The 25,314-nt window shown below is 36.4% G+C and overlaps 1 protein-coding gene across 1 annotated transcript; it reads left to right on the forward strand.

Moving 5' to 3' along the window:
* Window positions 1-16,271: 16,271 nt before the first annotated feature.
* Window positions 16,272-17,463, forward strand: LOC126665331 (uncharacterized). The gene is made up of 3 exons (XM_050358101.2): window positions 16,272-16,530; window positions 16,620-16,727; window positions 17,014-17,463. The coding sequence occupies exons 1-3, from the start codon at window positions 16,288-16,290 to the stop codon at window positions 17,446-17,448; spliced, it is 786 nt and encodes a 261-aa protein (XP_050214058.2). The 5' UTR covers window positions 16,272-16,287; the 3' UTR covers window positions 17,449-17,463.
* The last annotated feature ends 7,851 nt before the right edge of the window (window positions 17,464-25,314 follow it).

The raw sequence follows: 25,314 nt of genomic DNA on the forward strand, positions 1-25,314 counted from the left end.
GAGTCTACGCAGGGTTAGCTGTTTGTCAAGATTCACGTGGATAAGCAAGCAGTGAGTTTGTAGTGCTATTTACCGCTTTATTAAGTACCGCATCGTATTTTTAGTATTATAAGTGTTTTGAACTGTTTTTACGGATTATGGATCTGGATTGAAACGAGATGCTCGATAGGCTTGTATCGAGACTATGTGCACCGGTATATACTCTGGGATCGGCAAACTATGGTTTTGCTTACGCTGGTAATTTGACGAGGATTTGTTCCCGTCCACTCTGGGTTTATTTTACAGTATGTTATGTCATACTTACGCTGGGATCATTTCAATACTGTTATTCCATAATCATATTATATTAGTATAAAAATGTTTTGATTTAAGGGTTTTAAACTTAATAAATGTAAATAGTATTGCGAACTCATCTCAGTATATCTGACCCCGTTGTTTTCCCAAATTTTTCAGGTTTATGATTTGAAAGCTGGTCCACTCTGATTCTTTTGATTCCTCAGAGGTTTTATTGTTATTAAACTAGATTCTGTTTTCGAACTCTTAGACCGCAGTAGAACTAGTTTATATATTACATTTGTTATTGCACTTTGGGATTGTCGATTTAATCGATTAATTATTGTTGCCATGTTTACACTGGAATATTTTAGTATTATATTTAAGGCATGCGGTGGAATATTTCAGATACGTAAGTTATTTATATTAGAACTGTATTATAAATTGCTAGACTTAGGTTGGAGTCTCGGTTTCCCCCGAGCAGTTTTCTGCAGGTTTAAATGTTTATTTGATTCCGCGAGGCTTGCTACGGGTTTTGGTACAACCATACCCATACCCTAGCGCCGGTCACGATTCATGAAATTGGGTCGTGACACTTTAATAGCCGAAACTATACTTATAGGAGATTCTAACTTTTCACCTTGGATTAAAATAGGCTCAACTCCAGGTGGCCTAAACGTGACTATCTTCTTACGACAATCTACGTTAGCATAATGCTGAGCTAGCCAATCCATTCCTAGGATCACGTCAAAGGCTAATACTTCTAGCAAAATTAGATCTGCGAACAATTCTTGCCCTTGGACGCTCAGATGACAAGAAGGATAGACTATATTAACCTCTATACTTTCACCTACTGGGGTAGCTACAGATAAAGGGTGTCGTAAATAAACAGGTTGTTTTTCCAACTTAACAGCAAAACTAGTTGAAACAAACGAATGAGTGGCACCTGGGTCAAATAAAACTAATGCATCTCGAGAAGCAATAGAAAATGTACCTTGCACGACAGCATTGGAAGCCTGAGCCTCCTGAGGATTCAGCGCAAAAACCCTAGCCTGACTTCCACCTGCTTGTGAAGTCTGACCAGCTCCACGACCTCCACCATTTCTTCCTCCTCGTTTCCATAACCTCGGCCCCTCTGGCCAGTAAAGGTACTACCGTATGCCCATATCCAGATGCTGTAGGGTACGCGGGTCTTTGTTGATTGTATGATGGTTGAGCCAATATAGTCATTGACCCTTGAGGTCCTTGCCTTGGACATTCTCTTGCAAATTGTTGGCCACAATTAAAGCATGCTCCCGTAGCAAGATGGCATGCCCCAAAATGCCATTTGTTACAATTCTGACAAAGGGGTGTTCCCATTCCTGTTCCACCCGTAGTCCTAGCACCAAACTTTGCTCCAGAAGTCCCAGCTCTATTACTATACCTGCCCCTCTTACGATCCCGATTACGCTGGGGTCTTGGAAAATTCCTAGTAAAGGACTGAACTGTAGCACTCTGTACTGCTTGAGCATACTCACTCCTGGTTGGTACCTGACCAGAAGGATCTGGGAGTTCGTCCACACTGAATCAAAGAAGTCTCAATCTGGCGGGCGCTATCTATCAGTTGAACTAAATCCCTATTCACATCTGCCATTAAGCTCACAAAGTCAAACCCTAAGCCTCTCACAAACCTAGTGTTCACCCTTACCGGGTCTACCATCAAATCAGGTGCAAATCGACTTAACCTTGTAAAATCTGTAACATATTCTTGCACCGACCTATCTCTTTTGCTCAGATTGAATAATCGATCACGGTGTAACTCCGTCACCGAATATGGAAGAAAATACTCCCTGAATTGATTAACAAATTCAGCCCACGTCATTTGACCCATTGTCGGTTGGATTATACGTTGGAAGAAGTCCTTTGCTGGCCCTTTCATCGACATTTCCACTAAAATGATAGATTGCCTCTCATTGGCTTGGAGACGTCTAGAGTTACGTTCCACTTCTTCTAGAAAGTCTAGTGCATCTCCGGAACCATCAAATTCCGTTGGCTTAAGGCGCATATAGGCCAATACAATATCCCGATCAGCATTTTCAGCCAAACATTGCTGCTGTTGTAGCAGCTGTTCTCGCTGCATATTCTGGTTCTCTGCTTGAGCAGTTGCCATAGTTGCAATCCCAGTCAAGAACCGATCCACGCTAAAACCTACATGATTCGCTGGTTGAGGCATTCCTGGTGCCTGTACTGGTTCCTACTCATTGACAGCTAGGCCTCTACCTCTACCTCGGCCCCTGCCTCTACCTCGGCCTCTTCCACGGCCTCAGCCTCTTCCGGCTTCTCCAACTGGTTCTCGCTGTCCTCCATAGACAGAAGACTCATCTTGAGCTTCTTCAGCTTCTTCTCCTTGTGACACTCGTGGTGCTTCTTCACGTTGTGCGGCAACATGGGCCCTAAGTTGTCTTTGATCAGCCATCTGATCAAAGTAAACCATACTACGATCAACAATAACATAATAGTCTTTTCCGAGATTAGTCTACTTCCAGGCATATGTCAACCCTATAGGCAAGCGCACCTAAATATACCATATCTATCACACATATAAGACAAACGCACGTTCTAAAAAGGGAAACTAAAAATTTAAAAAAAATAAGCAAGGCAAACCAATGACATGACTCGAATCATATTGCTGCAGTAGTTCCTAGCTTAACCTAATGACTTCATCAATCCTAGGTACAAACAACCTCAAATGTATACAGGCAGTGGTCTACGAATCTAAGTCATTGCTCTGATACCAACTTTGTCACGACCCGAAATCTCGAGCCGTGACCGGCGCTAGGGAACGGGAGTGGTAGCTCCGGAACCCGTAGCAAGCCTAAAAACGAGTAAAATATTTTTTTCGCAATATAATGTATAATATTAACAAAACGATCCTTCATAAAACATTTTCATAAACTTGAAATATTTACAATACTTGTAGCATCGTCCGAAGCGATGCACGATAAGTCAGGGTCTTATTTTGCGATGTCACACATCAAGCATAGCCCGATTTGCAAAATAAAGTAAACAGTTAAGAGCGCAGTTTAAAACTTTATTTACATATCAGAGTTCGGATAAAATATTAAAACCGTTCAACAAAGCCATATTTATAACTAGGACTTGACATCTACTGCAGCACTATCGATCGACATCTTCTTATTCTTCCAAAATACGGACTTCTGAACAAGGATAGAAGTCCGTCACGTCAAAACATTTTACCTGAAAGGAAAGACTATTTGTTGGTCAGTCAACGCTGAGTGAGTTTATAGTTTACAAGTGAGTATTATTTAAAACAAAACAATGCTATAAATATTTATTCATATGCATCCAAATATAAATTCCGAATGAAACCTTATACCCAAATAAATCATTCATATTCGAGAATCATTGTAACCATAGTATATAACATCATATCATTTAATCCTTAGTGATACGGTCTAGAGATAGTTCGACCGAGTTACCGCTACCATATGGCATAATCCCGAGATAGTTCAACCGAGTTACTCATGCCACTACTTAATCCCAAGGTGTGAGTCCCGAGATAGTTCGACCGAGTTACTCACTAGATACGGGTCCTGAGATAGTTCCACCGAGTTACTCTTGTATCTATCAAAAACATAATACTCCTTCTGATTTCACATCTCTAATCATAAAGCGCTCGGATCAAAACTGGTGATCACACAGTTCCTATTGTCGCCCAATAGGAAAGCTTGTTTTATCGGACTTACATTGGTTTCAAAACAATGATGCATGTCATTTACAATAAACTTTAATAATAAAACAATGCTATGCAATTTATATAAAAGTTTTGCATTTAAAAGTAATGCACAGTTAATACGTCAAATGTAAACATATATAAACTCACCGCTTGCTACTCCTAAAACCTCGATCGATTAACTGCCGTCTAGCTTAAGGTGCTCCTTGTCCGTTAGCTGCGTTCCTTGCCGGATCTAGATAAGATGTAAATTAACTTAAATAAGATTCTAACTCGATAGACTTTATAGACTTAAGGTAAAACGCAAACTTAATTCGCTATAATTTAACTGCGTCTAATCTCGACGTAAAACTAACTAAGTAAATCCTTTTAAGATCTCATAATTCTTAATTATTTCCGTTGAACTTTAGTTCAACTTCTATCTCCAATCTCACACACTCCTAAGTTCAATATTTTATTGAATAGAAGTTTATAAAACTTCTAGCAACTTGACGTACTAATAAATAAAGTCTTAATTATCGATAAAATTATTAACAACCAAAACGTTCCAAGTTTTATCTCAACTATTCAAATAACCAACGTTATGTTAGTATTCAATTCACGTTGAACTCTTAATCGACATTTAACAAATCCATTTTTTTAACTAATTTTAAATATCATTTTAACTAACTAATAACTAATCTTAACTTATTTTAAAAATGTATATTCATACATTTTTTTTCCATTTCTTAAACCCTTTTATAAATCATTTTCCATTAACTTCATTCATTATTAATAACCCGTCAAACTTGCGCTTAATCGCATCTATCAAAAACTATACAAACGAGGACCGATACACGTCGAACTTCCCTCTCCCCCGGCGTCCGAGGGCTGCCTCAGCTCTGCTCTTTTAGAGCAGAGCTACTGCCCGTAAGGGCTGCTCTTAGTGAGCAGCGTTTTGCTGCTCACCGGAGCTTTCTCTGGCCACCTAATTTTCAGAAATTTCACACCAAACATCCGCCATAACCTCCCTTAATTATTTACCAATTTTCAGCTCAAAATCACCTCTTAAATTCATCAATTTAGCAACATAATTCATCATTTATTAGAGCTGAAAATTTATCATCCAAATTCATCAATTATTCTCACAAACCTAACCTATTTCTAATCCATAAACAACCAAATTAAACCAACAAACCCTTAAATTGATGAAAGAAAAGTAATTAACTTTGATTAGTGAGTGTTATTCCTCCAAAAATCATAAGCTTTAGAGTTGAATTCCTTTGAGTATGAGGTGGGGATAGGTCACGGCAATGGAAGGATTGACAGGGTGAGGGTTTTTTCTTTTTGTGGCTTATGGTAGAAGATTTTGGTGATAATGATTGATAATAATGATATTATCAATTAATAGGTAATGGGTCATGGGCTTAGGTAATGGGCTTTAGTATAAAAATGGATTTTAATTAATTTTATTATTTAAAATTTTATTTCCGTAATTATTTTCGTGTCAAATCCGAATCGTTTCCTTAAACTTAATAAATTTTTGTAGTAATTTCATTTGTATACTTTATTTGGATACTTAATTTATTAGCTAGGACTAATTTCTTATTTATTTTTAATCCCGCTAATAAATACTCTATAAAAATGACATTTTAACTTAAACTTTATTTTTCTCGATTACTTAAATTATCTAAGACCCGTCAAAATTCTAAAGTCTAATCTCTTTTCAGTCTTTCTTACTTGAATTTCTAAACTCCAAATTTTTCCGGTACGAACTATTCCTTAAAAATCTTACGAGATATTACATGTATTGGGGGATGCAATTCTTATTGAGGTGCCACGAGATATAAAAGAAGAAAGCATGTATCTATAGCCGACAACATCATATATGACGACGACGACGATGATTTGGCACAATTAAATATTTTTAGAATGGAAGATGAAACTGGTAATATTGATCAATCTTATATGCCAGATTAATTTTTTTATTTTCTTTTTAGTAGGAACATCATTTATATTTTAGTATCATTTTTTTGACCAATTTTAGTACCATATTCAATTTGGCAGTGTTTGTGTGTTTTTGACATTACATGACTTTTTTGTGTTTTAGCTGTTAACTTTCAATTTAAAAGTTACATTATATTGGTTATGAACAGAAATTACAAGATAATATTTTGTTTCTATGCATCGTAATATATTGGTGATTGGTAATAAATTTTCTAACTTGTTTTTATCATGATAGGATGGCGGGTCGAGGTCGAGGAAATATTAACTATAATGATAATGCAAAAAGTTACAAGACCAAAAAATTGCCTATTTTAGCTGCATACGATGATACACATATATCTGATGATATGGAAATGGAGGATCTCGTTAGCCAGCTTGACAAATCACGTCAAATTACAAGTTTCGCGAAAAATAAAATATCAAGTATTTAATATTCATTTTTTTATAATTTAATTATAGAGATCATGATTTTGTTTGCAAAGTATTAACACCGGTGATTATTATTATTTAGGAATTGCTTTTGCTAATCCAAGTCAAGTTAGGGAAAGAGGTAGGTTGAAAATTTATTCATTTTAATATGTTATTTCTGTTTTAGAGCTACAAAATTAAAATTATTATTTTATTATTTTATTATTTTTTTAGAAATTGCACTTACTAATAATAGTCAAGGAAGGCAACGAGGTGAAACTGCTAAGGGTAAGGATACATAATATTTCTAATTTGTTATTTAAGTTGTATAGATAATTTTAGGTGTTTGTTTGCTTGTTAAACTAATTTGATGAATGTTATTATTTAAGAAATTGTTTAGTACTCAACGTCAAGTAAAAGAAAAAGATACATTTTTTCAAATTTGATATGTTATTTCAGTACGAGAGCTATAAGTTAATAAATTTTTGTTATTTATAGAAATTGCATTTACTAATTTCAGTCAAAAAAAAAAAGGAGGTGAAGCTGTTAAGAGGACACCTACTAATCTGAATCAAGGAAGAGAAAGATATGAAACTACTAAGAGTAAGAATATAATTTTTTTAATTTATTATTTTAGCAATATAAATAATTCATTTGATGCTGTTTAGTTAATATTGTTAGCTAAATAAATTAAAATTGGCGATTGTTATTACTTAGGAATCGCTTCAAGTAATTTAATTCAAGCAAGAAAAAGAAATAGAGCTGTACATTTACGTAATTTGGTATGTTAATTCATTTTCTAAGATATAAATTAAAATTAGTTTGTGTTTTAGAAATTACACTTACTGATAATAGTCAAGGAAGGGAAAGAAGTGAAGCAACTGTGGGTAAGAATAGTTGATATTTTTAATTTGTTATTTCAGCTATAGATAACTCATTTGATATATTTTAGATATTTGTTTGTTTTTCGAACTAAAATTAGTGATTGTTATTATTTAGGATTTGCTTTTAGTACTCCACGTCAAGTAAGAGAAAGAGATAGGGCTGTAATTTTATATAATTTGATATGTTATTTTTAATTTGTTTAAAGCTGATGTGTTATTTCAATTATATGATTGTAAACTAAAATTAAATTTTATTTTAATTTAGAAAATACACTTAATAGTACGAGTCAAGAAAGGGAAATAGGTGAAACTGCTAAGGTAAGAACACACGACATTTTTTTATATATTATTCCAGTTTACATATAAATCAATTGAGATATTGGAATCATTATTTTACTTGCTTAACTTAATTCGGTGATTGCTATTATTTAGGAATGACATTCGATAATTCAAGTCAAGAAAGAGAAAGAGATAAGGCTTGAAATTCATGTAATTTTATTTGTTATTTGGATATCATGGATAGAAATTACAATATTTTTTTTAGAAATAACATTTACTAGTCTAAGTCAACAAAGGGTAAGAGGTACAGAAGGATTTTCCAACAACAAAAGAATACCATCACAACTTGTGGATGAAGATGATGATAAGACACAAGCACCTGATGACATGGAAATAGAAGAGCCTATCACTAATATTCATGAATCAGCAGCTAATACATGGGAAGAAAATAACACATCAAGTATACATAAGTCAAACTTTAATAATTTTAAGACATATTTTATAAAAGTATACATCAAATGTTTACAATGTCTTAATTAATATATAGCTACAGGTTCCAATTTGAAGAGAAAAGGTAGAGGAAAATACAAATGCATAATTTTAGACGAAAAAACTCCAGACAAGAAAGTAAAATTGATTGTTACTATGGCTAAGAATATTAATCGTGCAGTTGGAGATAATGCAAGGCATTTGTCCAACTACTGTGGCTATGTGGTGAGGACTGTAGCTCTTTTAGATGTTGAAAATTGACATGAAGCATATAAGAGAGTGGGTGAACAAATGATGAATGAATTAAAGGTACGTACATGTCTTTATTTTTATTAAATATAGAGCATCTCATATAGTTTAAAAATTAACTAACATAATAATATGTTTCTATTGTATATTTTTGTCAGGCTGTAAATTTAATTTTTTATTTTAACAGGAATATTTCATCATTTCGGAGGAGGATGATAGATTAAATAATTTTTGCATAACAACCATGCAACGCATTTACAAGACTTGGAAAAATAAATCGCATGGTATTTATAAGAGCTATAACACCGATACTAAGCGCTTGATGAATAAACCTGATGATGTAGAAGAATAACATTGGAAGCATTGTGTCAAACATTTTGGCTCAGAAAAGTTCAAGATATGAATTTGCATTTTATTTTGGCTTAAATGCACCAAACATCACCAACTTTCGCGTGTTTTTGGTATTTAACATAATCTTTTAATTTTGGCATATTTAAGATGAACTTTCTAATAGGGGCTTAATTTCTTAAAAAACCCCCACCTTGCACTTTTCCTTCGTCTATACCGTGACCTTGTAAAAACACAATTTGTATCCAATTTTGACTTTTCATGTTTCATCCCTACCCAAAAGCATTAAATTGTACTTTTTTCATTTAAAAAAGAGTTTAAAACATACTTTTTTCTATTTTTAAAAATACAAATAAGTCCTTAAACTTTAAAAATAATCAAATACATCCAAATAATTAATTAATTTTTTTAATTTTATAAAATAAAAAAAATAAAAAAAATTATTATTATTTTTAATTTTTTGTCGAAAATATTTTAAAAAAAATCAAAAAAATTAAAAATAATTCGGAAATATTTTTAAAAAAATTTAAAAAATTATTATTATTTTTATTTTTTGAAGAAAATGGTATTTTTGTACTATTAAAAACATTAATATCTATTTAGTATATAAGTTAAAAATGAAGGATTGTTTTAAACTCTTTTTCAAATGAAAAGAGTACAATTTAATGCTTTTGGGTAGAGATGAAACATAAAAACTCAAAATTGGGTACAAATGGTGTTTTTACAAGTTCAGGGTATAAACGAAAAAACAATACAAGGTGGGCTTTTTTAAAAAATTAAGCCTTTTTTTGCAATTAAGACCACGTGTGTTTTCCTTTAAAAATTAGTGTTATTTTACATCTAAAACGGTGTCGTTTTAATGTAAAACGGTGCCGTTTTACATCCAAAACGGTGCCGGTGTCTTTAATTGTAAAATTTTGAAAGTTCATGTACTTTTTTGCCAAAATTAAAAGATTATGTTCAATACTAAAAACACGCGAAAGTTGGTGATTTTTGGTGCATTTAAGCCTTTTATTTTTAACTTATTAATTATGTTATATATAGCACCATAGTCATACGTAACTCTTTTTATTTAAGATTAAATATATATTGTTATATTATCTTGGTCACACAACTTGACTTGGAGACCACAGCCTAATCCTAGCCATTCTTTCATGCTTGGTGACCAAATATGTTTTGCTATAAATAGACTAGCATAATGGTGGAGTAAGAAATTGAGAAGAGCAAATATCAATTAGCAATTGGAAAACACTTGAGTGAGGTCACTACTAGAAATCTGACTTTTTGCGACGGACGTTTGCGACGGATGTCAAATCCGTCGCTATTTAAACTTTTTTGCAACGGAATCAGCGACGGAAGACAAATCCGTCGCTGATTCCATTGAAAATGATGAGAATAGCCGTCGCAGATCCGTCGCTTTCGTGGCGGGACAACTCCCGCCATTTTAAATCCCAAATTATTTAGCGACGGATTAACAATATCCGTCGCTAAATGCATTCTTGAATGAAACGAACCGTTTCATTCAACATATTTGCGACGGACGGCAAAATCAGGGTAAGATATTTGCGGCGGACTCCTTTAGTCCGTCGCAAACTGTGCTGAATGAAACACACCGTTTCATTAAGCACCATTTGCGACGGACAAAAGGAGTCCGTCGCAAATTTTTTAACCTAATTAAAACCGCGTGCTGCTCCCTTCTTCTTCTATTCTTCTTTTTGCCAAAAACCAAACCGAAAAACTGCCGCCGTTCTCTGGTCGGCGCCGTTCGCTGCTCGCCGCCGTTCCCTGATCGCCGTCCCCTTCTCGCCGTTCACTGCCCGCCGTTCCCTAGTCGCCGTTTCCTGCTCCCGTTTGCTGCTCGCCGTGTGCCGCTCGCCGCTGTCCTTCTCCTCCTCTCTGCCGTCCTCTGCCGATCACTGTTGCTCGCTTCCGTTTGTAGGTTAGTTTTTTATTTTATTATTAAATCAGTTAATATATTTATTAATTTGATTATGTTAAATTAATTAATATATATAGACTAATTACTTAATTTAGGTTAATTAATCTAATTTAATATATATAGATTAATTAATTAATTTAGGTTTAATTAGGTTAGTTTATGTTAAATTTGATTATGTTAGTTTAAATTAGGTTAGGTTAGTTTATGTTAAATTTATTATGTTAGTTTAAATTAACTTATAGTATATTTTATATTTAATTTTCTGTTTTTAAATTATTTAATAGTTAATTTATTTTTCTGTTTTTAAATTATTTAATAATTAGGTTAATTTAATGCAAATTATGTTGAATTCATTTTTAGTATTATTAAACTATTAATAAAATTATGTTGTTTTTAAAAAAATTGTTTAATAAAGTCGCTTGTTAATATTTTTATTATTGTTAGTTGATTAAATTAGGTTAATTTGATGATTATATTATAAGTTGTTTAAATGTTAACAATTTATGTTTAATTTAATTAGTTAATTAGATTAGATAATAATTTAAGATAATCCATTACTCTTTCAATTATTTGCGATAAGTTTGGTACATTTGTGTATTGTTATTTTCTTGCAGGACTTCCCTGAAAAATGGGTGATGCTCATTTTTAGGGGAAGTGCTGCCGATTTTTTATTTTTTTTATTAATACGTGTTTTTATTTACCATGATAGGTCTGACAGTCGCTGATAGCCCGCGCACCGTGGTTCCGATTGATCCGGACGTTTCACCTTCTTTTTGCGGTTCTGCCCTTCAACAAGTAGGTTTTATCGCTTAATTAATTTGATTTGATTTAATTTAGTTGGAATAGATTTTATTGATAAGATTCAACCTAAATAAACCTCGATTTTATTCCCACCGAATAAAATCGTAAACCTAGCCGTAGAGTTCCCGTCCCGTGTGTTCAAGAGATTGAACGACACGGGATTGTACAGTTTGTACAGTTCGCAAAACTGGTGCTTCCGTAACTCGATCACGAAAAAAACATATATGTCTAGTAGCGGTAGAAAAATATTTGGTAGTTTTCCAGCGTTTGTGCTCCGGGTGGATGTTTAGTATATGTTTTGTAACGCTTATTCCTCGAGGAATATATTATTAGCGTTACAACGAATATACTAAATATCGCACTGAGGGTGAACAAAGCCGGAAGGCTGCCAAATATTTTTCTCCGTTGCTAGGCATATATCGTGGCCGAGTTACGGGGCGCCTGTTTTGCGAATGGGATAGGGCCCTACCTTTTCAGCAGTCAATTACATTGACTTTGCTTATCTCGAGTGAAAGCCCCATCTCTAATTATCCGCGCTACAAAAATGGACACAGATTGCAGTTGGATGTACAGGAGCCACACAAACGGGTTGCTAACCACAGGGTACAAGGATCATGTGAAGGAGTTTATCCGGTTTGCATTACGGCATCCGGTTTGTATGAGTGGGATACAGATAAAATGCCCCTGCCCTAAGAGAGGTTGTCGAAATACAAGCTATCGGGATGTCGATGAGGTTGAATTCCATCTATTGAAGAATGGGTTCGTGAAAGGTTACCAAGTATGGGTTTTTCATGGCGAGGGGAGCGTTTTGAACCCCCCTCCCCTTGCACAGTTACCAGAGCAGGATGTTGAGTTCGACTATGAAAATGAGGGGCCATGTGATTTCAGTTCCGCTCAAAGAATGATTCTTGATGCGGTCGGTCCAGAAATAACGTTTCCTGAAGATGAGCTCCCGAATGCTGAAGCTCAAAAATTTTATGATATGATGCGTGCGGCTGAAGAAGACATATGGCCTGGGAATAGCAGACACTCTCCATTTTCTGCATCTGCTAAAGTGATGGAGATCAAGTGTCAACATAAGGGTTCAGTAGCTTTAGTTGACGACGTATGCGGATTGATACAGGAGCTGCTCCCGGAGGACAACAAGATGCCAACGAATTTTGCTAAAATTAAGAAGCTGGTCAAAGGTTTGGGGTTGCCGGTTGAGGTTATTGACTGTTGTTTCTATAACTGTATGATTTATTGGGGGGAGGACGCGGATCTAACGCACTACAAAGTTTGCAATTATGCGCGGTGGAAACCTGTGACCCACGGAAAATCCATAAAAAGAAAGGCTAACGTGCCATATAGTAAAATGTTATATTTTCCAATAACTCCGAGGCTACAGAGGTTGTACGCTTCGAAAGCCACTGCTCGGCATATGACGTGGCACGCAGACCACGAGATGGATGGTGATAAGATGTGCCACCCGTCCGACTCTCCGGCTTGGAAACGTTTTAGTGAACTGCATTCTGAGTTTGCCGATGAAGGGAGAAATATCAGATTAGGCTTATGCTCCGATGGGTTTCAGCCATTTACCAATTTTGGGCAGCAGTATTCCTCGTGGCCGGTCATTTTGACGCCGTACAATCTCCCCCCATGCATGTGCATGAAGGATGAGTTTATGTTTTTAACGGTCTTGGTACCAGGGCCTAGAAACCCGAAACACCTAATGGATATCTTCCTACAGCCGCTGATTGCAGAGTTGAACCAACTGTGGGAATGTGGAGTCCAGACATATGACGTTCATAAGCGTCAGAATTTTCAACTAAAAGCGGCTCTTATGTGGACAATAAATGACTTTCCCGCTTATTCTATGTTGTCTGGTTGGAGCACTGCTGATAGAAAAGCATGCCCGTACTGCATGGAAAACACTGATGCATTCACACAGGATAAAAGCGGTAAACAATCGTGGTTTGATTGCCATCGCAAGTTTTTGCATCCAAATCACCAATTCCGTAGAAATGTTACTGATTTCCGTAAGGGGAAACGAGAGATCGGCAAAAGGTTTGCAGGTGTGAGAACTGGAGATGAATTGTTAGCAGAGATTGATCGACTGGGGTTTAAGAAGGCATTTGAGCCTGGTGCAAAAATTACTAATGCTTTACTGTCAAAAGATCATGGGTGGAATAAAAAAAGTATCTTTTGGGATTTGCCTTATTGGAGAACGAATGTAATACGTCACAATCTCGATGTCATGCACATTGAGAAAAATGTCTTCGATAACATTTTTAATACCGTTCTCAATGTCCCCGGGAAAACAAAAGACCATGCAAAGTCTCGTGAAGAGTTGAACGACATCTGTGATCGGCCAGGGTTAGCTAAAGATCCGGCAACTGGGAGATTTCCAAAGGCAATGTATGCTTTGGATAGGGATTCAAAACGAGTTTTGCTTGAGTGGATTCAGAAAATAAAGTTTCCAGACGGGTACGCGTCAAACTTGTCTAGATGTGTTGATCTAAAGGGGCTGAAAATGCATGGAATGAAAAGTCATGACTGTCATGTTTTTATGCAACGACTTCTGCCAATCGCCCTTCGGGAGCTACTTCCGAAAAACGTGTGGGAGCCTCTAACAGAGTTAAGTATCTTCTTCAGGGAGTTAACTTCCACGTCACTGTCACAGGAAGATCTAAACCGTATGGAAACTGAGATCCCAAAAATCATGTGTAAGTTGGAACGTATATTTCCACCCAGCTTTTTTGACTCTATGAAGCATCTCCCCGTGCATCTTCCGTATGAAGCTATGATGGCAGGACCGGTTCAGTATCGCTGGATGTATCCATTTGAAAGGTAATCAATTAGTCATGGTTTTTTCTCGAATCCATCTGTTCATATTACTAATATTAATATCCGGTTACAGATATTTGAGTAAATTGAAAAAAAGGGTCACTAATAAAGGCGGGGTGGAAGGGAGCATTAGTAGTGGATATCTGCAAGAAGAAATCGCTAAATTTGCATCCTATTATTTTGCTGAAGGTGATCCGATGTTACCCGTGCGTTTGGGAAGAAATGAAACTTGTGATATGGATATTGATGAAGATGCCGACATACTGGGAATTTTTAAACCTAAGGGAAAGCCGTTGCGTGGTAGCGGTAGGAGATATCTTGAAGACGATGAGATCATCGCTGCTCGGACCTATGTTCTTCTGAATTTCCGAAATCGAAGATCATCGAAAGTAAGCATATAAATATAGTGTAATATTTCACATATTTGCTAGAATTTGATGTAGTTTGGGCCTCTTCCATTTAAAGGGTTTTTGTGGCCGGATTGCGCGAAAGGAACAGTGGCATAAGTGAAACAGAAATTGAAAGAGTGCTGGAAAGTGATTTCGCCTCTTGGTTCGAACAATATGTACGTATCTTACAACAATGGACTTTCATTTTTATAATAAGGTTTATAAATCTTACAAATTTCTAACTCCCCACAGGTGAAAGATCCAACTGTCTGTACTAATCCGTTTATTCTGAGTCTCGCAAAGGGACCGTGTAGAAAGGTCACCACATATAAGGGATACTATGTAAACGGCTTCAAATTTCTAACTCAGGAATATGGGCAGGATCAACTTACAATGAATAGCGGTGTCTGCGTAAGGGGAACAGAATATGTTGAGGGTGAAAATGACTTTTATGGAGTGTTAACGGACATAATTGAGTTAGAGTATCCAGCTCTACCAATGAAGCAGACCGTCATTTTTAAATGCGAATGGTTCGACCCTACGGATACAGGCACAGACACTACCAATCGATACAACTTGGTAGATGTTAATCACAGACGCAGGTACAATAAATACAAACCGTTCATTTTGGCAGAACAGTCTGACCAAGTTCATTACCTTCCATATCCAAGTAGAAAACGGGACAAAGTAAATTGGTGGACAGTTTGCAAAATTAAGGCACGATCAGAACTTGACATGCCCGATGCGATTATCCCGGCCTTTCAAGAGGACATTGAAGAAAATCCCCTTATAGTTGAAACGGACGACAATCCCACAAATTTAGCTGACCTGAATGAGGTGGCCGACGAAGATGCGTTGCAAATCCCTCCTGCTGAAGATGAAGAAGAAGAATTTTCGCCATCCTCATCAGACGAAGATGAAGAACAACTTGACTGACGTATTTGATATTTTGCAGTTTTTGTTAGTTGTATTCTATTATTATTGTAATGAATTAGTTATATTATTAAATGTATTTTTTTATAATGTATTTTTCTGTAATGTTTTGTTATAATTGTTAAATAGTTATATGTGGAACGAAACATATTTTAATGTCTGCAGGTATGAGAGGGCAGGGTGGTTCAGGTGATCCGACTAGAGGTCGGGGACGTCGGGGTAACCCAACTAGAGGTCGTGGTCGGGGTAACCCAGCTGTGCGTGCCCCTGTTGAGGACATCCCTGTTCAGGATCAGCAGCAGGAGGTGGAGGCGGCACCCCCTGTTCAGCCCCGACAGCCAGGAGAGCCCCCTGCAGAGCTGGATGCTCAGGGGAGGGCACTGTGTTTCCCAGACGCCAGCAGGTAAGAATGTAAATTTTTAGTTTAATTTTTTTTTATCGTTTTACTATCGAAAGTAAAAGTTTGATGTAACCTCGCAGGGAGAGGCTGTTGAACTCTGGACCAATCTCCCGGTCTATGCGGGAGATCTTTAGAAAGTGCTGGTTCGAGAATGGGCGAGCCTGGCGGTTTCTGAATGCAGAGCAGAGAGATTTCTATTGGGAGGAATTTAAGGTAATAAATTGTTCATTTTAAAGTTCGAATTTAGACTAATGCAAAATTACTAACTGAAACTTGGTGTTTATGTTTTGCGGAAGGAATACTGGTGGGATATTGCGGATTTTAGCGACGATGTCATCAAAAGTGTATTCATGACGCATGCTGCCAACCGATACAAGGACGTTATTCACAGGATGAGAGAGAAGGACGGAAGACATACCTCGATCAGTCAAGATATCTGGGATTCCTGGCAGGCCGTCTGGGCGTCAGAGGACGAGAAGAAGAAGTCCGATGTAGCTCGCGCTAATCGGATGAGCGAGCCTGCTGGAGCCGGTTCCGGACCAGTACGCCATACAGGAGGATCCCGTTCCGCCATCCGACATATGGATGTGTTGGTTTGTTTCTAGAATTCTTTTTTATTTACAACTATCTTTTATTTTCTAATTTTCTGATGAACTAACAAGCTATAATATTTTTCTTTTAGGCTGAAGAGCTCGGCCGCAAGCCTACCGCAACAGAGCTGTATACTCGGATGCACTCCACGAAAGCTGATAAGGGTGTCATGGTAGACAAGAGGGCCCAAGACATGAGTGTAAGTCATAAACCTATATAATTTTAGTAGTTGTTTTACTTTACTCAAGTGTTAGATTAAATTAGTGTAAAATGTGTTTTAATTTAAATTGTAAATGTTAGATTAGGTGTGTTAACAGCCGGTGGGTTGTATATGAAATCTATATGTTTGCAGGATGTCCCTGAAAAATGGGTGTTGATCAAATTATAGAGGAAATGCTGCCGAATTTTCGTTAGGATTTATACTTACATTTCATATGTTATACGTTTTTAGCCGTTATGTGATATGTTTTTCAATCTTTTTGTAGGATGCAATTGCTCAGAGACTTGCTGCTGCATCGCAGTCGCCGACCGGAGATGGTGGTTCTTCTAGCACAACGGAAGTCGACGAGACCCAGCTATTTCTGGATATCGAGGGCGTCAACAAGAAGCGGCGTGTCTACGGGTTGGGTTCAGCGACTAGTGCGTACGTGGATACGACGACGTCTAGTAGGGCGAGGACGAGGTCCACACAGTCACAGCGAACTGAGGAGGAGATCGAGCGGCGTGTGCAGGCAGGGATCCAGGATGGACTGCGCCAGATTACCACTGAGGTGGAGGATCTCCGTGCCCAGCAGGCGAGAACCAATGAGAGGATGGCCGAGATTATTCAGGCCGAGATGGCGAAGATGATGCAGACTCTTCCTCCGCAGTATCGCCCACCCTCAGGTCCTTCAGACGATGACGACACTCCGACTTTGTAGTGTCATGTTTGTATTTCTGACATTTTGTATTTTGTCACTTCATACATTTTGTGTTTTCTTGTTTTACACATTTTCTTACGATATGTAAATGAAATCGTTCGTTTTTGGAAATTGAGTTTTACTGAGAGTTGCAAATAATAGATTTTACAGATTATAATCGTCGTGAATTGAATACGGAAACGGACGAAAAATACAAAATTTCTGTCCAAATTGCGACGTGTTTTGCGACGGAAGCTTTTCCGTCTCAAATATTTCCATTTTGCGACGGAAGCTTTGCCATCGCAAAATGAGGCAAGTTTGCGACGGATATGTTTCCGTCGCAAACTTGCATCATTTTGCGACGGATAACATCCGTCGCAAAAATATTGTAACCCGTCGCCAATACGTCCCCATTTTCATTTTTTGGGAGACGACATTGGCGACGGTGTGTTTGGATATGGCGACGGCCTGTACGTCGCCATTTTTGCGACACTCTGGTCGCTAATCTTTTAGCGACCAGACATTTTGCGACGGACAAATTCCGTCGCAACACAGTATTTGCGACGGAATATGACTGAATTGCGACGGAATTGTCCGTCGCAAAACAGCGGATATGCAGTAGTGGGTCTTTCTTTTAGGTACTAGTAAAATACTCTTTTAGTTCCTAGAGTTATTTTACTAGTACATTTTGAGATTTACACAATTCTAGTGTAATTGGGTTTTTGGGTTTTAAGTGATATTCTCCATTTGTACTCCTTATCTCATTTAGTGGATTTTACTTCTCTTTCGCCTGTGGAGTAGGCTTACGCCGAACCACGTATATCATTTGTGTCAATTTTATTTCTCTATTTTTGTCGTTTATATTCCCGAATAAATATTCTTCCGCATCAATAGTCCTAACAAACTGGTATCAGAGCTGTTATTATACTTTTCGGGGATTATTATGGCGTCGAAAAAATTTGATATTGAGAAATATGATAGCAGTATGAGTTTTGCCCTATGGCAAGTTAAGATGCGTGCGCTCTTGACACAAAATGGCTTGCAGAAAGCACTTTATGGAAAGGATAAGTTACCAGCCTCTATGACAGAAGAACAAAAGCAGGAGTTAGATGAAAAAGCCCTAACTGCCATTCAATTATGCTTGTCAAATGAGGTTTTGCGAGAAGTCATACATGAGCAGACTTCAGCAGATTTATGGGAAAAGCTTGAATCGCTTTTCATGCCAAAGAACCTCGTCAGTAAGCTTGTTGTGAAGCATCGTATGCATATGCTCTATATGGTAGAAGGTACAACTCTGAAATCTCATCTTGATGATTTCACATCCATCTTGATGGATTTGGAAAATTTAGAGATTAAGTATGAAGAAGAGGATCAAGCCATTATGTTGCTTCGTTCGTTACCTCCATCCTATATGCATTTTCGCGACACTTTAATTTTCAGCAAGCAGATGCTGACTGTTGAAGAGGTAAAATCGTCACTGTTTTCAAAAGAACTCATGGATAATGAGCTTATTGGTAGCAGCTTAGATAGTCTTGCCGATGGACTTATCGTTCGAGGAAGATCTTGCAATAGAGATTCTACCAACAGTAGTCATGCAAGGTCTAGATCCAAATCTAGACTCAGAAATTTGACTTGTAATTATTACAAGAAGAAAGGACACATTAAAGTTGATTGCTTTAAGTTGAAAAATAAGCAAAAGGATCATAAAACTCCGGAGAAACCCGCTGAAGCCAACATTGTCGAAGATGAGGTTCAATGTGATGTTTTCACAGTCATTGACAATAGAGCTATGTCCATGAAAGGGTGGATTTTAGATTCTGGTTGTTCATTTCACATTTGTCTTACCAAAGATTGCTTCTCCACTTATGAACCGGTTAATAGTGGAGTTGTCTTGATGGGAAATGATCAACCGTGCAATGTTGTTGGTATTGGTTCAGTCAAAATAAGGATGCACGACGGTGTAGTTAGAACTTTGACTGAAGTGGGACATGTTCCTGATATGTTGAAAAACCTTATTTCTTTATCCACTTTAGATCTTGGTGGTTGTAAGTTCGTTCGCGGTGATGCCGTTTTGAAGGTTGTGAAAGGTGCCTTAGTAGTGATGAAAGCACGTCAAATAGGTAAATTGTACGTGTTGCAAGGATCTACTATTACTGGTACAGCTGCTGTATCATCGTCCATGTCAGATTCAGATGTCACCAGACTATGGCACATGAGGCTGGGACATATGAGTGAGAAAGGTCTGATAATGCTGCGCAAGAGAGGACTTATTTCTGGTCAAAGTACATCCAAGTTAGAGTTTTATGAACAATGTCTTTTTGGAAAGCTGAAGAGAATCATTTTTAGCTTAGGGGTTCATAGAACTAAAGGTACTCTTGATTACATCCATTCGGATCTTTAGGGACCAGCACGAGTTCTTTCTAAAGGTGGTGCTCGATACATGCTAACCTTTATTGACGACTACTCCAGGAAGGTATGGGTTTACTTTCTAAAGCACAAGAGTGATGTGTTTGTCACTTTTGAGCAGTGGAAGGCTTTAGTTGAAAAACAAGCTGAAAAGAACATTAAATGCCTTCGCACTGATAATGGCTTGGATTTTGTGATGGTGATTTCAATAAATTTTGTAAGGATGAAGGCATTGTTAGACACCTTACAGTCCGAGGCACTCCACAGCAGAATGGCATGGCCGAGAAGATGAATAGAACCTTGATGGAAAAGGTTCGTTGCATGCTATCCAATTCTAGGCTATCAAATGATTTTTGGGCCGAAGCAGCTTCTGCAGCGTGCTACTTGGTAAATCGTTCTCCCAATGCTTCAATTAATTGTAAAACTCCAGAAGAAGTATGGTCTGGTCACCCGGCTGATTATTCAGAGTTGAGGATATTTGGATGTCCTGTCTATATTCATGTCAATGAAGGCAAGTTGGAGCCTAGATCAAAAAAGGGTATATTCATTGGCTACCCTTCTGGCGTAAAAGGATACAAGGTCTTGTTACCTGATCCGAAGTCTCCTAAGTCTATAATCAGTAGGGATGTTATGTTTAATGAATCATTTATGCTTCACCCGGAAAAGGAGTCTTCTAATCCTTCTACGGGTGCAGAAAACACAAGCAGTCGAGTGGAAGTTGAGGTGGAGAATACAAATGCTTCGCAAAATGATCTGCATCCAGATCCAGTTGAAGTACCTATTTCAGATGAGGCAAACAAGTCACCAGAAGTGGAAGACTATTCAATTTCCAAAAATAGGGGCATGAGAACGAGAACTCAATCGGTGCGTCTTAATGATTATGTTACTTATGCACTAGCAGCGGCAGAAGAAACAGATGGAATTGGTGATCCATCAACATATTCAGAAGCCATTAGATGTCCAAATTCTGCCAAATGGATAGTTGCTATGCAGGAAGAGGTGAAGTCTCTTCATAAAAATAAAACTTGGACTTTGGTCAAGCCGCCTAAAGATAAGAAACTTGTTGGGTGCAAATGGGTCTTCAAAAGGAAAGATGGCATTTCAGGTGTTGAAAATGCCAAGTACAAAGTACGATTGGTTGCAAAGGACTATATTCAGGTACATGGAGTTGATTTCAATGATGTTTTTTCACCTGTTGTTAAACATAGCTCTATTCATGTTTTGCTTGGGTTAGTTGCTATGCATAATTTGGAGCTCGAGCAATTAGATGTTAAAACTGCTTTCTTACATGGTGAACTCGGGGAAACAATTTATATGCAACAACCTGATGGTTTTGAAATTGAAGGCAAGGAAGACAATGTTTGTTTGTTGAGGAAATCCTTATATGGTTTGAAGCAGTCTCCTCGACAATGGTATAAGCGGTTTGATTCCTTTATGGTGAATCCCAACTATTTCAGGAGCCAATGTGATAGTTGTGTGTACTTTAAAAGATGTGCAGATGGCTCATTTGTATATTTATTGCTCTATGTTGATGATAAGCTTATTGCAGCTAAAGATACGTGTGAGATCAACAAATTGAAATTAGAGCTAAGTGGTAAATTCGAGATGAAAGATTTGGGAGCTCACCAAACCGAACCGAACCAAACCGAACTCAACTGGTTTGGTTCTGAAAATTGCCAAACCAAACTGAACCGAACCGAGCTCACCCCTATTCGGCTCTCCGTTGTTTCTTTCAAAGTTCAATTTTAAGCATGTTTTATTGGTTTGAGGTTTTCTTTTATGTATATGCCTCTTTTTATGCACAACTTTAAGGAGACAGATATTATTAAGAAAATTGATTGTTAGAAGTATATAAGGTATAATATGTCCAAGTTGAGGCATTGAATGTCTAATAGCTTATTAGAGAAAGTCATCTTCCCTTTAACAGTGAGCCTAAACAGCTCAAAGTATTGTTTCAAACCCGCAGGTAATTCAGGGAAAGAAATTTGAGATAAGAAGATGTTCGCGAGGTTTTCACCGACGCTTGAATTTTTGAATTTATAATTGAGTAACTTTAGGTACTGATGCTATAACCGGGGTGATTCTGGATGAGGTAAACATGATCTGAATGACGTAACACGAATCTGAGTGACGTAACCCAAATTGTGAATGACGTTACCGCCGTTCAATTTAACTAACAATATTAATCTGGAAAGGAGACCCAATCGAGATTAATGTCAATTCTACTCCTAAACTAAGATTCAATCTGAAATACATGAGGTGCCAACAAGAGACTGAGAGTATACATGAGGGTCATTTTTGAACCTTTTTTCTTATTTTCTTTTTTTTTTACTCTAACACATGCTTATAATATAATTTTACCTAACTTTTTTTAATCATATTTATTTTACTCACAAGTGACAACTGTCACTGTGTTCTTCTCTCTCTCTCTGTTTGACTTTTTTCCGCCATTTTTTTTTTCTTCTTCTTTATTTCTTCTCTTCTTCTTCGTCGTTCTTTCATCGGTTCGCCGTCGCTCCGCCATCATTCATCGTCGCTCCGCCGTTCTTTTCATAGTTGATTTTAGTGATTTTTTTAATTTGTGGTGATTAATACGATTTATACTAACATTCATATCTAAATAAATTACTCTTTGATTTTTTGCAATTTTAGATCTAAACATTTGTATGAAAAATGATTTTCTGCACAAAAAACAATTTTCTGCATAAAAAACAATTTTCTGAAAAAAAAATAGCATATGAGTATCATATGAGTATCGCTGCATATCATAACACTGCAGAAAAAATGATTTTTTTTTATAAAAAAAACAACCTCTGATATATATTATCATGTTGTTATCATAACAATGCAGAAAAAAAATTATGCGTAAAATAGTGTTTGATTATCATATTTTTATCATAATATTATCAATGTCGTTATCATAACATTATCATATGATACCGAGATGATAATATTTATGGTACCTATATGACAATGTCATGATAATATTTATGATAATATCTATAATAATGTATTATAAAATAGTGTCTAATAATCATGTCAGTATCATTATATTATCATGGCGTTATCATAACATTGATGTATGATAACTAGATGATAATGAAATATGATAAGGTTATAATAATTGGATGATAACGTACGCAAAAATATAATTATAAAAAGATTTATGAAATCAGAATGATAACCAGATGATAATAGAGTAAAATCATAATTATTTTATAACTGAAAGTAAAAACATAAATCTGAAAAAATTATGGAGTATTTTCTAAAACTTTTTCATCTTGAGATAAAAAAAATAATTATTTTTATTTTTTGAGGTAAATACGTAAACATCTTAAATGGGTACGGATGAAAACTGCCACCTCTATGCACAATTAAATGTCACTCCAACGTGTATAGTTCACAAAACATCCCCCTGAATAATACGCAAAATCTCAAATCACATTAGCTTCGCCCTTGAGCCACAATTAATCATATAAGTTGCCTAGTAAAAAAATTTGTTGTCTTTAGCAGTTAGAGTCGCTTATATATATAGGCCTAATAATCTAAAAAGGTCAAACTTTTAACAAAAATTTCTATCATGTCCAAACCTTCAAAACGTATTAATAATGTCCAAAATCATATTATAATGTCTTAAAAATATTCCAACTCAAAAAGAAGTGTCATGTTGCTTATGTGTCACTAACGTGGACTGCCACCTATTTTTTATATATGAAAATGTAAAACAAAAAATACAAATAAACCTTTAAACTTTTTCTCTAAAGCTTCCCCCCCCCCCCCCCCTCAAATTCTAAATCAAAAATTAAAATTATTTAATTTGTAAACTAAGACTAAACTAATTTCAATCAGCTTTAGTTATTTATTTTTATATATAAATTTATTCGTCATAATAACAATATTACATTATATATGTTAACTGAAAATAATAATCAAAAAATTTTGTAAGAGAATATGTTATAATAATATTATATATATATATATAAACATCAACAAATAATCATTCGTAATCCAAAAAATAATTAACAGTAATAATTTCATTTTTAATAATAGATGCTTTACATAAAAAAATATTAAAAAATTGTTGCTGCTGCTAATGGCTTCTCTACCGTCGTCGACACCGGCTTCATCACTAACTCGGGCTCTTCCGCCATCACCCATCAGCCACTTTCAAAATCAATTGAACGCATTCGATAAATCCTGATTTATTTCTTTGCCATTATCTCACCCTAATTAATTTTAACTGATTACAGATCTATACATTATACATTAAACTCATCTCGTATAACTAAAATCTCAAATCCTAAAAATCTCACAAAATTACAAAACCTTGACAAACCAAAAAAATTCAAAAACAAAAGTTGTACGAAGCATGCCGACGGTAAGATGACGATGGCCGCAAGCGGAGAACGAACGCCGGTGAACAACAAACGGCGAACGGATCGCTAGAGCTTACGGCGCTAAAAAGCTTGTGGTGTTGGAAGCTCAGGCGGTGGAGGCCGAAGAAGAGCAAGAAGAATAAAAAAGTGGCAGTAGGAATTTTTGGAGATGATGAAGATTATGGACGCAGAGGAAGATTGTGGCGGTGGGTTAAGAAAAAAAAAGAAATGCTTAAGGTGTGATAATGTGGATATTAAACCATGGGGGTCACTAAGTTATCCCAGGATTACAGAATGAGTACTGAGTTTCAAATTGTTAAATAATGAGCACCAGCTTAACCAGATATTTCAACGAGAGGTTACTTTGTCCAAAATGCACAAATTTACTGCGTTTTTGCCTACGTGGCTTGCCTGAAAATTAAACAGATTATCTCTCCTCCACATGCCATCCAATATTTTCCACCTGGTGCCACATATGCACTCCCCATTGTTTAACCCTAATCAGTGAAAAAAATGGGTTAAACTCTTCATATCCATTTTCAGACCTAAATCAATTCCTATTCTCCCATTGAAACAAGATGAACCCTAAATTAATACCTCTTCCTTTTCATGTTTCATCCAATTGTTGATACATTCAGCATTTTATTTGGATCGTAACCCTAATTTCTTGCTTTTGTAACCCTAATTTTACTTATCTTCGATAAAAAAAAACCCAAATTGAACCTGCTAACTTCGTTGAAGACATGGACAATCAATGGAGAACACGCTTACATGGATTTGCACCTCCAATTTATGGTAAGTTTTTGTCTATATGGACTAGGTATAGTCTTTTACTTTACTATTGTATTTCTTCTTCTAACCCTAATGTCAACTTCTTCGTGTAGCTTTAAATTCTGATTATTTCAGTATACGGGTTCATAAAATTGTAATGGGACCTGATATAGGTTATGATCACTCTATAATAGGATGTATTGACTATTGTACTGTGCCCACTCGTTCATTGTATGAGCTTGTTAGTAAGAATCAAATCCTAGGGTTAGGGTTAGAGGCAGAAGAATACAAGTACTACCATGTCTGGGATGGAGATTTGGTATAGTTAATACCT

The sequence above is a fragment of the Mercurialis annua genome, linkage group LG1-X (genome assembly GCF_937616625.2).
Source record: "Mercurialis annua linkage group LG1-X, ddMerAnnu1.2, whole genome shotgun sequence".
NCBI lineage: Eukaryota > Viridiplantae > Streptophyta > Magnoliopsida > Malpighiales > Euphorbiaceae > Mercurialis > Mercurialis annua.